The 20,338-nt window shown below is 33.0% G+C and overlaps 1 protein-coding gene and 1 pseudogene across 4 annotated transcripts in view; one reads left to right on the top strand and one right to left on the bottom strand.

Moving 5' to 3' along the window:
* The window catches only part of PALS2 (protein associated with LIN7 2, MAGUK p55 family member), a 103,705-nt gene that overhangs the window by 43,163 nt on the left and 40,204 nt on the right, over nt 1-20,338 (bottom strand). For 3 of the 4 annotated variants that reach the window (XM_074367337.1, XM_010968629.3, XM_010968630.3), the window contains exon 2: nt 9,978-10,096. In XM_074367337.1, the coding sequence (XP_074223438.1) occupies nt 9,978-10,094 (117 nt within the window). In that variant the 5' untranslated portion in view covers nt 10,095-10,096. Of the gene's footprint in view, nt 1-9,977; nt 10,100-20,338 lie in introns of all 4 variants that reach the window. The other variant, XM_074367338.1, reaches the window with a different exon arrangement.
* LOC105079836 (protein C1orf43 pseudogene) lies at nt 14,074-14,989 on the top strand (annotated as a pseudogene).

Here is a 20,338-nt window from a genome sequence, read left to right on the forward strand (position 1 = left end):
ACAGATTGGTTCTATGGTAGGAAAAATTCTCACCACACAATAGAGAAATTCTCTGAGGGAAAAAAAGGTGGTTTTTTTTTTTTTTTTTTAGTGAAATGGCAGCTGTAATTATATTACAGAAAATCAATTTCTGAAATCAGTTGGGTTCAATCAAGATCAGTTTTAGTTTTTCCAAGGAAGTAAATGCAGGTCCTTATTTGTTAATATGTAACTTTTTAAGCTCCAGGATTATGTGAAAGAAGTAGGGACCTCTATTCACATTAAAGTCAGAATTTATTTAGTAGCTTTCAAGAGGCAAGTACCAACTTGAATTTAACTAATCAAACCAAAATAAAAAAGACAAAGGAAATACTGAAAACTGACTAGAGAGAATGGAGAACTCAGTTTTTATTTTGCTTTTGCATACATGACATTAAAAAGGATGAGATTTGTTCTGATAAAAAAAGTAACTAAATAGAATTGAATTCTCTAATTGAATTGTCATCTAGTTAATCAAAAAAGGTCAAATTCTTAGATTAGAGAAACTATATCTCAAGGTACTCAGGGAGCTGAGAGACTCTTAGAGACAACTACAGAATTAGGAGAACCACACAGATGTTAAAAAAACTAAAAATGGGAATCTTATACTTTTTAAAAGGAAAAAAAATTTTAAAGCTTGGCTTTTTAATAGTACTCAGAGAAAACATAAAAGAATCTTTTTATAATCTTTGAATGGAAAAAGATCTAACTATGATGTCAAATCTGGAAGCTATAAATTAAACAAATAAACAAAAAGGCCCAATAAACTACATCGAACATTTAAAATTTCTTCTCATCAAAAATCAGCAAAGTCAGAATAGAGATGACAAACTAGGGTCAAAATATTTACAAATCACATTACACACAAAAGGCTGATTTCCTTATATACCAAAGACTTCTACAAACCGATAATGAAAAAAAAATCAACAACACATTAAGAGAAATAGGCAAAGAATATGAACAAAAAAATTCACAGAAAAAGAAATTCAAATACTCTTAAATATATGAAAAGATACACAACCTCCTTTATGATAAGAGAGTACAAACTAAAACTATAATGAAATACTCATTTTTTTTCTTTATGAGATTGACAAGGATAACAATTCCAATAACATACCATGTTGGTGAGAATATGGCAGAAGACATGCACTTTTGCATAATTTTTTCTGTAGGAACACACTAAGGAGCAATTTGACTATCTCTACCAAAATTACAATGATTCTTTTAAGATTTATCCTAAAGATATATATACATGTGTAAAATAACATGTAGCAAGACTGCATATTACAGCATGGTTTGTAAGCAAAAAAGCCATCGAAATATCTATCAAAAGTCTGACTAAAATTTTTTTGGTATATTCATACAATGGAATATTATGCCACTTTTACAGAAAGTAAAAGTTCTCAATAGGTACTAATATGGAATCATATGCAAAAAGATCAAGATTTAGAGCAGAGAGTATAAACCCACAGCTACTATTATACTTAGTGGTGAGTATTACTACATCTAGCACATAATTTTCCCCTAAGATTGGGAACAAGATAAGGATGTCTGCTCTCACCATTTTATTCAACATTTCTACTAGAGGGTCTAGCTGGGACAGTAAGTCAAGAAAAAAAAAGGCATTCAGATTGGAAAGAAAGAAGTAGACTTGTCTTTATTCATACATTTGTATTTAGAAAATCCTGAGGACTCCACTAAAAAACTGAACCAATAAACAAGTTCAGCAAGATTGCAGGATAGAAGATTAATGTACAATAATCAATCATACTTCTATACACTAGCAATGAACAATCTGAAAATGAAATCAAGAAAATAATTCCATTCACAATAGCACTGAAAAGGATAAAATACTTAAGAGTAAATTTAACAAAAGTGCAAAACTCATACTCTGAAAACTATAGAGCATTGTTGAAAGAAATTAAAGATTTAAATAAATAGAAAATCATTTCATGCCCATGGATCTGAACACTTAACATTGTTAAGATGGCAGTATTCCCTAGAATGATCAACAGATTTACACAATGCCTTTTGGAATTCCAGCAGAGTTCTTTGTAGAAATTGACAACCTGATTCTAAAATTCGTATGGAACTGCAAGGGACCCAGAACAGCCAAAACAATCCTGAAAAAGAACAAAGTAGGAGGACTCAAACTTTCTGATTTCAAAACTTACTACAAAGCTACAGTAATCAAAACACTGTGGTACTGGCATAAAGATAGATACACCTGACCAATGGTATAGAATAGAGAGCCCAGAAATAAATCCTTCCACATACAGTCTAAAAATCTTTGACAAGGGTGCCAAATGAGGCTGGGAAAACCAGATATCCATATACAAAAGAATGAAACTGGACCCTTGCCCAACACTATTTAAAAAAATTAACTCACAATGGATCAAAGACCTAAAACTATAAAACTATTAAAATAAAACAGAGCAAAACCTTCATGACATTGGATTTGGCAGATTTCTTGGGTATGACACCAAAGGCAGAGCAGAGGCAACAACATAACAAAAATAAGTAAAATGGATTTCCTAAAAATTAAAAAAATCTATGCACCAAAAGATATATCAAGAGTAAAAAGGCAATTAAAAGAATAGGAAAAATATTTGCAAATCATGTATCTGATAAGGGATAAACAGTCAGAATATACAGAGAACTCCTAACATTCAAAACACACACAAAAATAATAAAATTTAGAGCAGTAATCAATAAAACCAAAAACATGAAATCCAACCAAAAGCAGGTTCTTTGAAAAGATCAATAAAATTGGTAAACTTCTTGCTAGTTTAGCTAAGAAAAAAGAGAGATGGTGTGAATTTACTAATATCAGAAATGGAAAAGATGCCATCACTACTGATGTCATGAAAAATAAAATGGTATGAGTAATTCTACACACAAATTTGATAACCTAGATGAAATGGACCAATTCCTAGAAAGACAGTCCACCAAAACTCATAAAAGGAGATACAGATAATTTGAGTGGCCCTATATCTGTTAAAGAAATCAAATCAATAATTAATAACCTTCCCAAACAGAAAGCACCATGTCCAGATAGGTTCACTGGTAAATTCTACCAAACACTTAAAGAAGAAATTATACCAATTCTTTAACAATCTCTTCCAGAAGGCAAAAGAAACACTTCCTAACTCAATCTATAAGGCCAGCATTACTCTAATACCAAAACCAGACAAGGACATTACATGTTATTATACATTTATCAAAACCCATAGAATATACAACACGAAGAGTGAACACTAATGTAAACAATGGACTTTAGCTAATAAAGCTTTAGATTTATTAAAAAAAAAAAAACTGAGCATAAAGTACAGCGAATTCCCATATATTTGCTCCCTCATCCCTAGTTTCCCTTATTCACATCTTGTAGTAACGTGGTAAGTTTTTTATCATTAATGAGCCAATATTGATATACCATAATTGACTGATGTCTATGGTTTACATTTCCATGGATTTTGACTCTTGTGTTGTTCAGTTCCAATGGTTTTGACAAATGCATAATGTCACTGATACATCTTTACAGTACCATACAGAATAGTTCCACTGCTCTAAAAATGTCCTGTGCTCCAGCTGTTCATCCTTCCTTTGTACTCCCCCAAACCCTGGGAACACTAATTTTCTTTTGATACTGTCTCTATAGTTTTTGCTTTTTCCAGAATGTCATATAGTTAGAATCATACAGTGTAGAGCCTTTTCAGACTAGCTTCTTTCACTTGGCAATAAACATTTAAGGTTTCTCCATGTCTCTTCATGACTTTATAGTTCATTTCTTTTTATTGCTGAATAATACTCCATTGTATGGATGTACCACATTTTGCTTATCTATGTACCTATTGAAGGACATCTTCATTGCTTCCAACTTTTGGCAATTATGAATAAAGCTGCTATAAACATTCATGTGCAGGTTTCTGTGTGGACATAAATTATCGATTCACTTGGGTAAATATCAAGGAGTACAATCATTGGATTGTATAGTAACAGTATGTTTTAGCTTTGTAAGAAATTCCCAGACTGTCTTCCAAAGTAAATTGTACCATTTTGTATTGCTACAAGGATTAAATTAGCAGCTTCCTTTTTTGGGATATATGTTTTGCAAATATTTTCTTCCATCTGTAGCTCACCTTTTCATTTTTTTAAATGGTGTCTTTTGAAAAGGAAATCTAATTAATCAAAATTTTCATTAAGCCTCAATCTTTTTAAGTAGTGTCTCTAATCCACTTAGATTAACTAATTAGTGTCTTATCTAAGAAGTCTCTCTCTAATCCAAAGTCACAAAGAGTTTCTCCATATGTGTTCCTGCAGAATCTTTATAGTCTTAGCTCTTAGATCTATGCTTTATTTTCAGCTAATTTTTGCATAGAGGGTGGGGAAAAAGATTTTTTTGCATATATTCGATAGTTTCAGCAACATTTATTGAAAAGACTATATTTCTTCACTGAATTATCATGGTACTATTAACAAAAATCAGTTTACCATATAAGTGGGGGTCTCTTTCTGGGATCTGTTTTATGCCATTGATCTATATGCCAATACTACACTGTCTTCATTACTGTAGGGGCAATCCTTGAAATCAAGTTGTGGATGACATCAAATTTTGTTCTTTTTCAAAATTGTTTGGTCTAGGTTCTTTACACATTTTAATATTTTGTCAGTCTAAAATTCTGACTGGGCTTATACTGTATCTATAGCTTAGTCTGTGGAGAATTAACATCTTAAGAATACTAAGCCTTCCAATTCTTTCATTTATTTAAGTATATATGTATGAATGCCTTTAATTTCAGCAATGATTTTTAGTTTTCAGTGTAGAGGCCCTGAACATATTTTGTTAAACTTATCCCTATTTCACTAAATTTCAATTTCTAGTTGTTCATTGATGGTATATACAAATACAATTGATTTACACAGATTAATCTTTTATCCTATGACCTTGTTAAACTCACTTAAGTTCTTATAGAGGGCTTTTTTTCCCCCTCCTGGTAAATTCTTAGGATTTTTGACATAGATGGCAATGTCATGCTTGAATAAAGACAGTTAATTTTTCCCTCTTCAATTTGTATGACTTTTATTTATTTTTTTCTTGTCATTGTGCACGCGGACACTCCCAGTACAAAGCTGAACGGAAGTGATCTTAGAAAGAAAGCATTCTATCTTTCACCATGAATTATGATGTTAACTGTGGGGTTTACATAGATACCCTCCATCAGGTTGAGGCAACTTCCTTCTATTCTTAGTTTGCTGAATTTTTATCAGGAATAGAAGTTCAACTTTGTAAAATGCTTTTCCTCCAACTATGAACATAATTATATGATTTTTCTTATGTCATTAAAATGGTGACAAACATTTACTGATTTTTAAATATTAAGGCAGCCTTGTGTTTTTAAGACAAAACTCACTTGGTAGTGCAGAATTAGACTTTTTGTATGTTGATAGATTTGATGTGCTAACATTTTCTTTAGAAGTCTAGTTTGTGAGGGATACTATTCTTAAATTAGAATATTTTTAAGCTAATTTTATTATCAGGGCAACACTAAGACTAGTAAAACAAGATTGGAAATGTCATCTTCTCTTTCTTTTTTCTGGAAGAATTCATGTAAAATTGGTATTATTTCTTCCTTAAATGTTTGATAGAATTTTCTTTTGAAGCTATCAAGGCTGGAACTTCTTTTGCAGGAAATATCCAATTACAGAAAATAGATATAGGGCTATTCAGGTTATCTACTCATGTAGTTTCAGTCTTTTGCATCTTTCAAGAAAGTAGTTTCATCTAGTTGTCATTTATTGCCATAAAGTTGTTCATAATATTTTTTGATAATTCTTGTAATGTCTGTTAGATTTGTAGCAATGTCCTCTTTCATTTCTCCTACTGATAATTTGTGTCTAGCTAGAGGTTTATGAATTTTTTTAATACATTCAAAGTTATACTGATTTTTCTTTTTGCCTTTTTTATATTCACACTTATCATTATTTACTACTTTCTGCTTATTTTGAGTTTAATTTTTCTTGTATTTTCTCAAGGTGGATACATATCATTTATATATTGTTCCTAATATAGGCGTTTCCCTCTAAGTGCTGCTCTGCTGCACCCTACAAATTTTGACATATTCTCATTTTTATTCAAGTGTTTTTTATGTTCATTATTTCTTCTTTGACCCATGGTTATTTAGAAGTATGCTATTCAATTTCTACATATGTGGGGATTTTTAGAATAACTTTGTTATTAATTTTCAGTTTGATTCTGCTGTAGTCTGTACTAGTTTCCTTGGTCTATTAAGACAAACTGAGTGAATTCTGCCCAGTGCCATGCATGTTATGAGGACTCTCTACTCAGGCGAGTGGGAATGCAAACTAAACTATTCTGTACCCTTTGTGAGCCCTGGAAACTGTCTGGCCTCCTGTGCTTTTCAGTGGATCTTTCCTTGGACTCTAGAGGCATGCCTCATGATGCAAAGGTCAGCACTTGGCCAGGGATCTGAGGGCATCTCCAAGCACATCTCCAGAGCTCGTTCTGTGTTAGCTTTCTCCTCCCTGACACTGCCACACAAATCCCAATCACCTACATCCCCCCAAATCCCATGCTCTGTTAAGACTGCTGGGCTGTTTGTGTTTCCTCTTTCTGCACTGCAGCATGGAAACTACTCTTCAGGTAGTTCCATAATGCTCACCTCATGTGTTTCCTTCCTCTTAGGAATCATGGTCCTGTGCAGCCTCTTGTCCCATTTCTGAAGATAGCCATCCCCTCTCCCCTGTTTTTATCAACTTTTCTAGTTGTTTCTGGAGTCAAAGTAACTCAAGACTGTTTTCACTCCCTTATGGCTTGGGTGGAATTTACTCACTCTTATATTATTTTTGGTGGCTACCTTAGAGATTTCAATATACATCCCTGACTTTTTAATATTATCTTAAGACATTACTTTTACCACTTTTTGAATAATGAAAACATCTTACAATTGTTTGACTCACTAAGTCTCTCCTTCCTTTTGGGTTATCATCTTCACATATTTCATTTATGTACATGCCATAAATGCCACAAGACATTATTATTTCATCTTAAAACTCAGTATTATTTTCTATTTATTCATTAATATTCCCTTTCCTTTGTCATTCTTTCTGCCAGAAGAACTTCCTTTTGCATTTCTTATTGAGTAAATGTAGATAATTTTTCTCAGATTTTGTTTGTCTAAAAATAAAACCTTCATTTTGCTTTCATTTCTGAAGGTTGCTTTTGCTGAAAAGGGAATTTGAGGTTGGTAGTGTTTTTCTTTGGGCACTTTAATGATCTCAATCCACTCTGTTATGACTTTCATAGTTCCTGTTTTATTGCTAACCATTAGTCTTACTGTTTCTCCTAAAAGGTAATGTGTCTTTCTTCTCCAGTTGCTTTATGAAGTTTCACTTTATCTTCGACTTTTCAGGAGTTTGACTATGATATTCTGAGGTTGTTTTTTGTTTGTTTGTTTTGGTATTTTCTCTGGTGGGGGTTCACATGGCTTCTTGAATTCATCAGCTGATGTTGTTCATTAGTTTTGAAAATTCTCAGCCATTGTGTCTTCAACTATTTCTTCTGTCCCATTCCTCCCTCCTCTCTTTCTGGGATATTAAGTACACATGTATTTGATCTTTTGAGTATGCCTCACATACTGTCTTTTCCATACATACTTTTCCATGAATTTCAGTTTACATTATTTTCTACTGACCTGTCTTCAAATTCACTAATATTTTCTGCTGTGTTTAGTCTTCTATTAAACTCATCAAATGAACTCTTCATCAGCTATCATATTTTTGAGTTCCTGAATAATCATGATTGTTTTTGATTCTTATTTTCTAGTAATATTTCTAATGTCTTCATTTTCCCCTCTTTCCATCTATTAAAATAATATTAAATTATTTTAAAACATTTATTTGTAACTTTAATAAAGGGTCATCTATGGGACTGCTTCTGTTGTTTTTCTCCTGATTACTAGTCACATGTTCCTGCCTCTCCACAGGTCTAGCAATGTATGCTTTGCTGTTTCCTCAGCAATTTAACCATTTTTCCCTCTACTTATACGAGTGTTGGCCTACTGTGACTTAATATTTCTTTTTTGGAAGTAGAAGTCCTCCCTTCCTCCTGGGATTTCTTCACCTTCAATGTAGGAATACTCAATTACCATTGCTTCTACTTCTTGAGAAACTGCTTGAATGTTGGATACTATTGGGTGATTCTGTTCCTAATTTCACTTTTAACATCAAAAGATTACAGTAGCACTTCAGCTGCTCAAAAGCCATCCAGCCACTTCACCTGTGTACAAGGAACAGTGTACAAGGTGATCCTCTGAATGGCCAATATCAATGACACAAATGCAATTTTTTACCCACAGAAATTCTCAAGAATACACACATTCACAGGCGCACACACACAGCCTATACTGTAGTAGAAAGAACACAAAATTTGAAGAAAGAAGACCTGGCCTAAATCTCATTTTTGTCATTTACTAGCAGAGTGACTTTAGGCAAATAATTTTTCTATTTTAAAATATAACTTTTCAATTTATAAAGTTGTTGCAAAGATGAAATACTATAATATATTTTAAAGACCTTTATTAACTATAAGAATGTTATAGGATGCTTTCCATAATATTATCAGCTAGTTTGTAAATAAAATTTTAAAAATTAATAAAAATAAATTACAAAAAATTATCTAGTTTTTAAATCTACAGATCAAAAGCTATACATTAAACAAACATGGGAATGGGTTATAATAGATATATTGACAATTAAAGCTGACAACCAACAGTAAGTATGACATCAAGGGAGGAGTCAAAAACTACTTTTAAAGTAGCAATAAGAGCTCAGGGTGAGCCATTTAATTAACAGGCTTAAACACACTTAAAACAGCTCTTACTTATTTCAGCAGACCCTGAAGCTATTACTTTATCTCAACACAGTATAGTGATCAATATTTGTGACATGTTAAATCTGAAGGTAAATCATTTCCTATACACTATTATTAAAGTAAAGGAATATCTAATAAATTTTGGAAAGACTGCAATAAAAAAATGACTAAAATAAAAATCCCAGTTGAGTGATCTCTAAGTGGATTAGTTTCTACGTAGGAACCAAAGCTTTTATATCATGTGATCTTAGAATGATTAAGTTTATGAATAAAATGAAGAGTCTGTACCATTAATGGAAAACTGCTAATGGAAAACTCTGTAAAAGCTATGGTTTTTCAGAAGTCTGAGAAGAAAATAAGTAATAGACTGTGGCTAAGAAACGATCATAGGAGAGGGTGAAATCAACATTCTAGGAATGACAAGATGGCTACATGAAGAAATGGTCAAAGAGGGTGTATGGCATAGGTTCTTAAAAGCAAGAATCATCTGAGGAATGGGAGAGCAGGGTTGTGAAATAGTTAATACACTAAGCTTTAGTGACTTTATAAAAATTATAATAGGGAAATAGTAGAAGTTAAATATAACTGGGCCAAAAATGGTTGTAAAAATATAAAATATATATGGATGAGTTTAAAAGATTACTACAGAGTTGATTATGCAAACACATCCAAAATATTGGGGCTATCAAGAAAAAACAAGATTTCAAAAAGTACTAGATATTAGGAAGTAAAGAAAGAATTGAAATGAAAAATAGGTACATGTTCAGTGTAAAAGAAGAAACTCAGTACCTTGTTGTTGAAAATGAAGACAGGTCTGGAATCCTTTTTTACATACTTTCATTATAACATGACTATTCACTTATTATTTCCCTAAAACTTTAAAGTTAGCACAGAAAAGGTAAAAGTGATCTAATTTTTGTGTACAGTAAGATTTCATTAGTTGGTAACTGTTATTATTTGCTAACTAAGCCTAAGGCATATCAACCAGGTTCTAAAACAGTAACCTAAAAAGACCTCTGAAAAAACAATTGAAAAATAATTTAGTTATCTTATGAATAAACCAATATACCTTAGCAAGTGATTTTACAATAGGATTCTCCATAATCCCTTTGAGGAAAATTAGGTCTATTTCTTCTGCTCCTGTAGATGAGGGCAGCTCCGTAAGGTTATCCAACACTTGCTGCATTGCTGCTGAAATAAAAGCAATATTAAAAACAAGAACAAAAATCTTAAATTCCAAGCTACTATGAAATATGATTGAAATTAATTAAAATAAAAAGACATTAACAGTTAACACTCTTGAAAAATCACATTTTAAAAAACTGAATTGTTAAATAGAATAAATTTCAAATTTACTTCCCATGAATTAGCTTCAGGACAGGTTTTTACAGGCAATTTGGGCTTAATCAGACTACCTTATACATACTTACAACTTTATACTTGCTTTCTATTTTTCAAATTTAAAAACATTACTACAGAAGAAATATAAAATTGGAATAGATCAACAAAAAGTAAAAAGATTGGATTAGGTAATCAAGAAATTTCCTTCCAACAAGCCCAGAACCAGATGATTTTACTGGTAAATTGTATCAAATATTAAAGAACTAAAACCTATCACTTCACAAACTCTTCCAAAAAAAGTAGAAGAGGAAGGAACACTTCTCAACTATTCTATGAGATTCTGGTACTAAATCCAGACAAAGACATCAAAAGAAAACTATAGCCAATATCCATTATAAATACAGATGCAAAAAATCTTAAATAACATACTAGCAAACTGAATCCAGCAACACACGAGAAGGATTGTACACAATGACCAAGCACAATTTATCCCAGGAATGCAAGGGTGGTTCATCAACATGATAATCAATATAATACACTGTATTAATAGAAGAAAACCACATTGTATCTCAACAGGCACATAAAAAGCATTTGACAAAATCCAATACCCTCTCATGATAAAAAATATTCAGCTATGATAGAAGGGAAATTTCCTCAAGGGCATTTATGAAAAACTCATAGCTAATATCATACTTAATGGTGAAAGGCTGGATGCTTTCCTGTAAGATTAGGAACAAGGCAAGGATGTCTACTCTTGCCATTTCTACTCAGCATTGTACTGGAGGATCTAGCCAGGGTGGTTAGGCAAGAAAAAGAAAAAGGCATCCAGCTGAAAAATGAATAAGTAAAACTATCTCTTTTTGCAGATTACAGGGTCTTATACATAGAAAATCCTAAGGAACATACAAAATTTTCTTAGAATAAATGAGTTCAGCAAGTTTGCAGGATATAAGATCAAAATACAAAAATCAATTGCATTTCTATACACTAGCAATGAACAATCTGAAAATGAAATTAAGAAAATCATTCCTTTTACAATAGTATCAAAAACAATAAAATAATTACACATAAATGTAACAAAAGAACTGCAAGCTTTTTGCACTGAAACTATAAAATATCATTGAAAGAATTAAAGAAGACTTAGATAAAAAAGATATCCATACTCATGGATTAGAAGACTTAATTTTGTTTAAGAGAACAATATTCCCCAAATTGATCCACAGGTTTAATGCAATCCTTATAAAAATCTCAGCTTCCCTCCGTCTCCCTACCATTTTGAATATGGATAAGCTGATCCTAATATTCACGTGGGAAATGCAATGAACTCAGAATAGCCAAATAATCTTCAAAAAGAACAAAGCTGGAAGACTCACACTTAATTTCAAAACTGACCAAAAAAGCTACAGTAATCAAGACTGTGTGGTACTGGCACAAAGACAGACACATAACTAAATAAGAGTCCATAAATGAATCCATAAATTTATGGTCAACTGATTTTCGACAAGAGTGGCAAGACAATTCAATGGAGAAGGAATAGTCTTCAAAAAAATGGAACTGAGACAACTGGATGTGTACATGAAGAGGGTGAAGCTAGACTCCCTACTTCATTCAGTACCAATCTTAATTTCATTCAGATTAGTTTTATTAGTTTTATTTTCCCTTGATGCTTAAGTCTACTAATATTGCAATTTGTTTTTAATATTTTTATTTATTAGAATAATACCTGAACATTGTCAAAACTCAGATTGTATTACTAAGTGGCTTACGATGAAAAATAGCAGTTCTCTATTCCATGTTGTCATCTTCCCTCTCAACTTTTCCTACTCTCCAGAAGTAATTACTTTGAATTTGTTATTTTTTTTAATCACAACTATATTTCTGGACAACATGCTATTATTGCTACTTTTTGATTTACCATTTTAGACATTATTTTTGTTAGAATAGTACTGGTGGGTTAAGCTTTACCTTTCCCTAGCTCCAGACTGGCAATTTTCAATAAAATCAAGTTAGTGCTTTTCATATGGGACTCCTACAAGGTTTTTTCCCAGATGTTCCAACCAACTTCTCACGTTTCTATAATTTTTCCAAGTGCTTAATTATCAGAACGATTCCTTGACTTTCACCCTTGAACTCTCTCCCAAGTAGTCTTCTCTTGCACTTTAACTGAGATAGCTTCATCTTTAGGTCTCCTAGTCAGTATGTGTAAATGAATGACAATTTTGGAAGTAATGAGGTGGACAGGTGAAAAATATGCATTTACAACAAGCAGAAGAAAAACTGATTTGAGCTAAAATGAAGAAAGCAGACACTAGGAAATAAAGAATATAAGCAAAGGCTACTTCATAATTTTGCTTGAGGTCCAATGTGTAATTTGGGCAGAGAACATTAGAATCAACAATCTTCAGAAGTACTTTTACCCTGTGCCTATAAATGTAGTTAGCTCTACTTTTCAAGATTACTTTTTTCTTTCCTTTGACATTCTTTGCTTTATTTTCATTATGGAAAATTCCAAATATATACAAAAGGAGACAATATAACAAACCCAATAATCATCAACTCCAACAATTAGCAACTCATGGCAAATTTTGTTTCATACCCTTATATACTTCCTATTCTACACAACTTTGAAGCAAACACCAGATATCGTATTTCAGAGTATAAGTCTAAAAGATCAGGGCCCTTTTTAAGCAATGTAACCAAAATACTCAACAAAATAACAGCAATTTCTTAATATCATCAAACATCTAGCTGGTGTTCAAATTTCCAGTTGTACTGAAGAAGTTTTTTTTTTGCAGTTTCTTCTGTATTTTATTTTTTTTATTGAAGTATAGTCAGCTTACAATGTTGTGTCAATTTCTGGTGTACAGCATGTTTTAGTCATATATATACAGACACACATACATTCCTTTTCATATTCTTTTTTCATTAGAGGCTACTACAAGATATTGAATATGGTTCTCTGTGCTATATAGTAGAATTTTGTTGTTTATCTATTTTATATATCTGCAAATCCCAAACTCCCAATTTATCCCTTCCCACCCCCTTTCCCCACTGGTAACCATAAGTTTGTCTTCTATGTCTGTGAGCCTGCTTCTCTTTCATAAATAAGTCCATTTGTGTCATTTTTTTAGATTCCACATACAAGTGATATCATATGGCATTTTTCCTTCTCTTTCTGGCTTACTTCACTTAGTATCATAATCTCCAAGCCCATCCATGTTGCTGCAAATGGCATTATTTTATTTTTTTATGGCTGAGTAGTATTCCATTCCTCCCCCTCTACACACACACACACACACACACACACATCTTCTTTATCCAATCATCTGTTAATGGACATTTATGTTGCTTCCATGTCTTGGCTATTGTAAATAGTGCTGCTATGTACATTGGGGTGCATGTATCTTTTTGAATTAGAGTTTCCTTTGGATATATGCCCAGGAGTGGGATTGCTGGATCATATGGTAAGTCTATTTTTAGTTTTTTAAGGAATACCTACACTGTTTTCCATAATGGCTGATTTTTTTTTTAAGTGTATCTTCTATATTGGTTCTTGAGGTGTTTAAATTTTTATATTTGTGCTTAGTTAAGTGGGAAGAAAAGTGGCAGAAATTGTAAAATACACCCTTGGATATTCTGAAGAACTTTATAAGTTGTTACTGATTCTTGAGTGTATGAAATTTAATTAAAAACTAGTAAGTCTGTCAATATACTACATCTTGAAAAGGGAATCTATATTATAAAGTTGCCAAACATTCTCAAACTAATTGTACATTTGATGGAATTTTAATAAAAATACAACAGACCCCTCCCCTCATATAACTATGTTGTCAGGCCAGGTCTGGCTTGGTCTTCCCCCTCTAAGGAAAGGGCCTGGCCAGGGAGCTCCAGGGAAGTTAGGCTGAGGAGGCAGGGCAGTGGGGTAGACTGATACAGTGCTGAGCAGGTTAGGGAGGCCAGTCCTGGGAGAATGTTGTGCTAGTGAAGGTTGATGAAAATCTGGTATTTGTTCTGCTATTCATTTTTGTGAGGAAGTGAATTATGTTCCTCGCCATGAAATCTTGAAGGGGGACCTCATGTCCCTGTGGGGTATATGCCCCCAAAGACTTCAAAGAGGACACTGATTATCTGACTATCCAGGCTTAAGAATATCAAGTACAAACTTCAGCATCTTGTGGGTGACAGTGCAAGACGGCGACAGCTGGAAACCCAGGGAAGTCAGAATTGCTACAACTATCTGCTGTAGTATGAAACCTCTGGACACTATGCCTCTGAGAATCCATCTCAAGCTGAAGAAGCATCCTTGCTCCTTAATGGGCAAGATTTTCGGCTCCCACCTGCTAGACCTTCTAAAACAGTAGTAGTCCTTTCAAGGGTGTGCACAAGGCCCTCACTGATACCCTGCTGAGTGACTGAAACAGCCTGCTATGGGACACAGGTCTGCGGCCAGAGAAAGTACCTGTGCTATCAAGGGGACTGGACTCAGCTGGCCGCAGTGGTCAAAGCACAGAATAGGAGCTCTCAGCACCACCACCAGTCAGAGTAAAGACCTAATCTGGTCTCCTGAGCTCTTCCAGCAACCATCAGGTGACATACCTCCTCTACAGTCAGAAGAATAAACATGCCAAATACTTCCTCAAGTGGAAGAGCTTTAAGCACAACTACAGTGGACCCTTGAACAACATGGATTTGAACTGCTAAGGTCCATTTATATGTGGATTATTTTCAACAAATATGTATTACAGTACTGCAGTTGGTTGAATCTGACAACCCAGAACTGCAGAGACCGTCTAAGTGGATTTTCCACTATGCAGAGGGTCAGTGCCTCTAACCCCCTCTGTTGTTCAAGGGTCAACTGAATCACACTTTGGGGAGTAGTCTGTGATGGAACTGAAGGACTCTCATGAAAGACTCAGACAGACTGCAGTGTGCTTGCCAAGCAGCCCCTAGGTAATCTGGCTCTGCAGGCCCAGACTGGACCAACCAAAGCCCCACTGAACCCAGAACTCTTAGAGCTTGTACTTAGAAGGTCATTTGCCAGTCCTTTCTTATGGGCAGTTTCAGAACATCTGCTAAGACTTTATTTTCCCGTGATAGCACTTTTTTCTGGAGTTGAATTCAGATATTATTTATAATGTTCCTGCTGAAAAATTCTCACTTAGTTTACCTGCCCTGTTCCAGGCTATTTAATCCCAAAGGTGAGAGCTGGGGTAAGGAAACTTGGTGTCTTCAATATCTTCCTATTTTGAATGGGAACTGTTTGGATTTATAGCGTCTCAGAGTTGACTAGTGGGAAAGGCAAACAGGAACTGGTGGAGAGGTTAGATAAGGTGGTGGTGGCATGTGGAACTTACCCTGGTGATCCAGTTACAAAATGTCAAATCTTAGCATAACTTCCCTGATGTGCAAGAATTTGCCCTACACTTTCATTCCATACTCTGTTGTGAATAAAATAATGTTCTGATACCTGGCATAATCCCATTTGCCTTCATTTATTGGGATGTTATAGGACAATGTGAAGAAATAATTGCCCTTAAGAAGCCAATTCACTGGTTTGTCCTTATAAATTAGTTATCTAATAACATGAACGATCAAAAAAATACAAGTTTCTTTAAACTAAATTGTCCTAAAAGCACATGAAAAAAATAAGAAAATATGAGAAAATTACAACAAAGAGTAATGAGAGAGAATTAACCTTATAAAATATTCAAACACAAACTAAATCTATAATAACCATTCAGACATGGACAACCACAAGGCAACTCTAGTGTACATAATACATGAAATAGGAAGCTCTCTGTAATGGGAATCCTGCAAAGCTGAGTGGGAGCCAGACAGGCAGGGAAGTGTCCCAATTTACTCAGAAATTCCAGGAAGAAAGGAAAGTCCCAAAATTCAGAAAGTTAAGTTTCCTACAAGTTATACTTCTCCTTAATTACTAGAGAATGGACTCTTTAATTGGAAGCTAGATTCAGTAACAAACAAATGGGATTCTTAATTGAATTAGAGAAAAATTAAAATATTTAATTCAGATCCTTCAATTACAAATATGAACAAATCAAGAATCACTAAACATTGACAAAAACTAGAAGCATGAATGCAACTCACCAAATTTAATAAACAGAAACATTAACTGCCAAAGAAACAGACTTACTTGAGGGGGTTGGTGAAAGAAAAAGATTAAATTATAATGTGTGGGGGCAGCAGCAGGGGTATTGGGGAGATCAACCTGAAGAATTTTCCCACTAGAAAAGGGCAATGAGAGGAAAAGTAGGAGAAACCCGCTATGGACCGTGAAAGGCCAAAATTTACAAGTAGTGGGAAATTCAGAAATAGAAGGAGTTAAAAAGGAAAACAGAAATCAATCCAAGAAAAAAACCCCCACAGATTTGATCAATATGTTGGCTGTTTCAAAAGACCAATATAAATAGACTGATATTTGGCTAGTCTGACTAAGAAAAGAGAAGACACAAATAACATTAGAAATGCAATGAGAAAATAACTGCAGGCATAAAGAAGATTCCAAAGAGACCACAATGAATGACTTTACTTTAAAATCTAGCCTCGTAGAGATTTGCTAGGAAAATGTCAATTATTGAAACTTAGGAAAAAGAAGTAAAAATGGAAACAGACCATAATAGAAGAAATTGAAAAGGTTTTCAAAGATCTACCCTTTTAAAATGACATTAGTCCTGAATAGACTTAAGAATAAATACTAACAAACCTTCAAGAAAGAGATGATTCACATTTTTAAAACAAAACATAGTAAAGAGCAAAAAGTTTCCAACTTCTACATGGATTTCAAAACTCAATAAAAAGAAAATTATAACCCCCCTTAAGCGCATATATGCAAATATCTCAAACAACATATTAGCAAACTGAATCTAACAATATCTTAAAAAATAGCAATTAATACCCAAGTACAGTTTATCCTAGTAAAGAGAGTTCAGCATTAAGACATGCATAGTGTAATTTATATTACCACAGTATAAGAAAAAAAAAACTCCACAATCATCTCAATGCTTCAAATACATCAAATAAAATTCAAAATCCAATCCTAAAGGAAAATGTTACCATAGTAAAACTAGAATGAAACCAGAATAATTTTATTCCAGAATCTATATGAACATCATACTTAATGGAAGAAAGCCAGAAGTTTTACCTTTAAAGCCAAGGAAAAGATTGAGACTACCCACTGAGAATACTACTTTTCAAAACCATATTGAAAATTTTAATCAATGAAGTAAGAGGTGACATTAAAAAAAACCACAGATGATAACTATCTACTTAGGAAAGTCTCAAAGAATCATTTGAAAAATTATTAAAGTTAGTTATAAGAGTTTGGCTAAGTGACTAGACACTACAGCAATATAGAAAAGTCGAAAGTTTTTCTAAATAATAGTAAAAAATCAATTAGAAAACATCATTGGGGGAAAAAGATATCCCATTTATAACAGCAACAAAATCTACAAATAAAGAATAAGGCTAAAATAAAAACGTTCAGACAGATACAAGGAAAACTATACAATATACTAGAAGACATTTAAAATAAATAAAGAGACCATGTTCTGGGATAGGAAGATCCAATACTAAAAAAATGTTACTTCTTTCCAAATCATTCTTTAAAAAAAAAAAAAGAAAGTAAGAAGAAATCCTAGCAGAAATCCCAATAGAATTTTGGGGTAAAGTCATTCTAAAATTTACCTGAAAATTAAATGTGTAAAATCAGCCAATACATTTGGAAAAGGGCATAAATGTACAGGAGGTGACTGCACTATCATGTATAAAAACACTATAAATTGAACTGGTGCAGCATTGGCACAGCAACAGGAAATCTTGAACAGAATAGCTACATAGGATTTAATATATGCAAAAGGTGACATTTCAAATCAGTGGGGGTAGGGTTCAGTTAAATATGGTAGACTGACTGCTTAAGTTTATAGTCTCCCTTTAGAATCTCTATTAAAACAGCAGCAAAATATTAATAAAGGTAAAAAAAAAACCCAAAAATAAAGCAAATAGCTAAAGAGGGAAAAAAACAGTAAAAATGTCTGAAAGTTTGACACTGGTAGGAACAAAAACTAACTCAGAGCAAACAGTAGACTACTTCCTGAATATTTCTGGAATCCAACAATTTCTTTCCATCAGCCCCTCGTGAGTCCTAGCCACCATCATTTCTTGCCCAGACTACACAAAAGCCTCCTACATATATATAAATTTCTTATGAGTGATACATATCTCACCTGCAAGGAACTGATAAAAATGTAAATTTTATGGCTTATTAGCCTTTTAAATACATTATTAGATTCAACAATCTGTACCATCCTTTGTAGCTTTAGTGGCACCAATCTTTCCCTATCCTGATGCAAAGTCCTCCCCACAACTTACCACCATCTTTGTGTACCTAATTCATACCCATCCTTCAGGAGCAGAATTTCTATGTCCTTGGCTGCTCCAATTAGGATAAATTTTCCCAATATATAGTTTCATAGTATTCTACGCTTTGTAACTCTTAATAAAGCTGTAAATATTTTGGTAAGTATTTATTTAATGTATAATTTTCTTTTTAAGCTCTTAAGCCTGATAAATGCAGAAATCTGATCTGTCTTGTTCAAACCTATATTCCCAGCGACCAGCCCACAGTTTGATACATCACAAGTTCTCAATAACCTAGTTTCAGTCACAAAAATGTAACATTTTTCTGTTACCAAAATAAAGAATAGTTTTAAAATTATATATTGTTATTTATAAATAAAACATTTGTATAATACTTGGAATCAGCAAAATATGATGTAGTTTATAAAGCAGTAATCTTAAAGCTTTTAACTTTCCACAAATAGTATTACAAAGCATAAAGATAGAAGTGGTATCTTTCAATGTTTAGTCTACTAAAATAGCAGGCTTTTACAATATCAATTACATATAAATATACTTCTAACTTTGTATAATACAGTTCAGTAAAAAAGGCAAATTTAATAAAATGAATGGTATTTACCCACCTATATTCTGTTCCAAAAGCTTTCTAGAATTGTTTTACAAAAGCATTTCTACCCCGTTTTTAGAACTATAAGTAAATAGATCAACCATTTTTAATAAATTAGGACTAGAGCCTACTTTAATATTAAAAATCCTTTTGTAATCACATTTGGTGGTATATTCACTCCCATTCAATTCAACAAACTGAATTCTCCAATGAAAATATGACAAGTAAATTAATTTCCATCACATTAAAAATTATTTCTGCTCTTATGCTTTAAAGAGTAACAATTATTTCACCAGAACCATGCTGCATAATTTACAGATCCAGAAAACATAAAACGAAATCTTATTCTGTTTGCATTTGAAAATATTTAGGCATAATTTTAAAGGAGCTAACCAAAAGTCATGTGGAGAACTTCTAATGCATTTGCAATAGAGCAGCCAAAAAAAAAAAAAAAAAAATTTAAATACATTTCCAAGAAACGGTATAGAAAAAAGGAGCCTACTGAAATTTGGATCAAGTAATACTTCTTTATAATTAAATTTTGACACAATATTCACACAACTGATTTGACTATGACAGCAAGAGTTCATCTAAATCATTAGATCAACAAAAACAATTGTTTTCTATAAAATAACAATATGCAGTCAATACCTTAGCTCACAAACTAATATCTTCAAATTCTAATTTAGTTATACTGAGTCAAGGAAGAAAGTTAAACTTTGAATGTGCTCAGCTAATTTAATCAGTGTTAGATGAACACTTCTAGGCCAGGCATGACAGTAGATATTGAAGAGAACAGAGACACAATATCTTTCCTCTAAAACCTAAATCTAATAGATCAAAATGTGTAAAGACATGAATAAAGCACGATGATAAGAACACTAAGAAGGAATGCAGAATTAAGTGATACAGCTTAGTGGTTAAGAACCCGGACTCTTAATTAGTCCTGAAAACCTGAGTAAATGACTTAACCTCTCCAAGTCAGTTTCTTTCTGTTAAGTGGGGAATGAAAATAGCATATATCCTACAGAGTTGTTGCAGCTAAATAATGCATGGAAACTCCTGGAACAATACCTTCTAGTACATTATTAACACTGAGTGAGTAC

Source organism: Camelus bactrianus, chromosome 7 (assembly GCF_048773025.1).
Source record: "Camelus bactrianus isolate YW-2024 breed Bactrian camel chromosome 7, ASM4877302v1, whole genome shotgun sequence".
NCBI classification, from domain to species: domain Eukaryota; kingdom Metazoa; phylum Chordata; class Mammalia; order Artiodactyla; family Camelidae; genus Camelus; species Camelus bactrianus.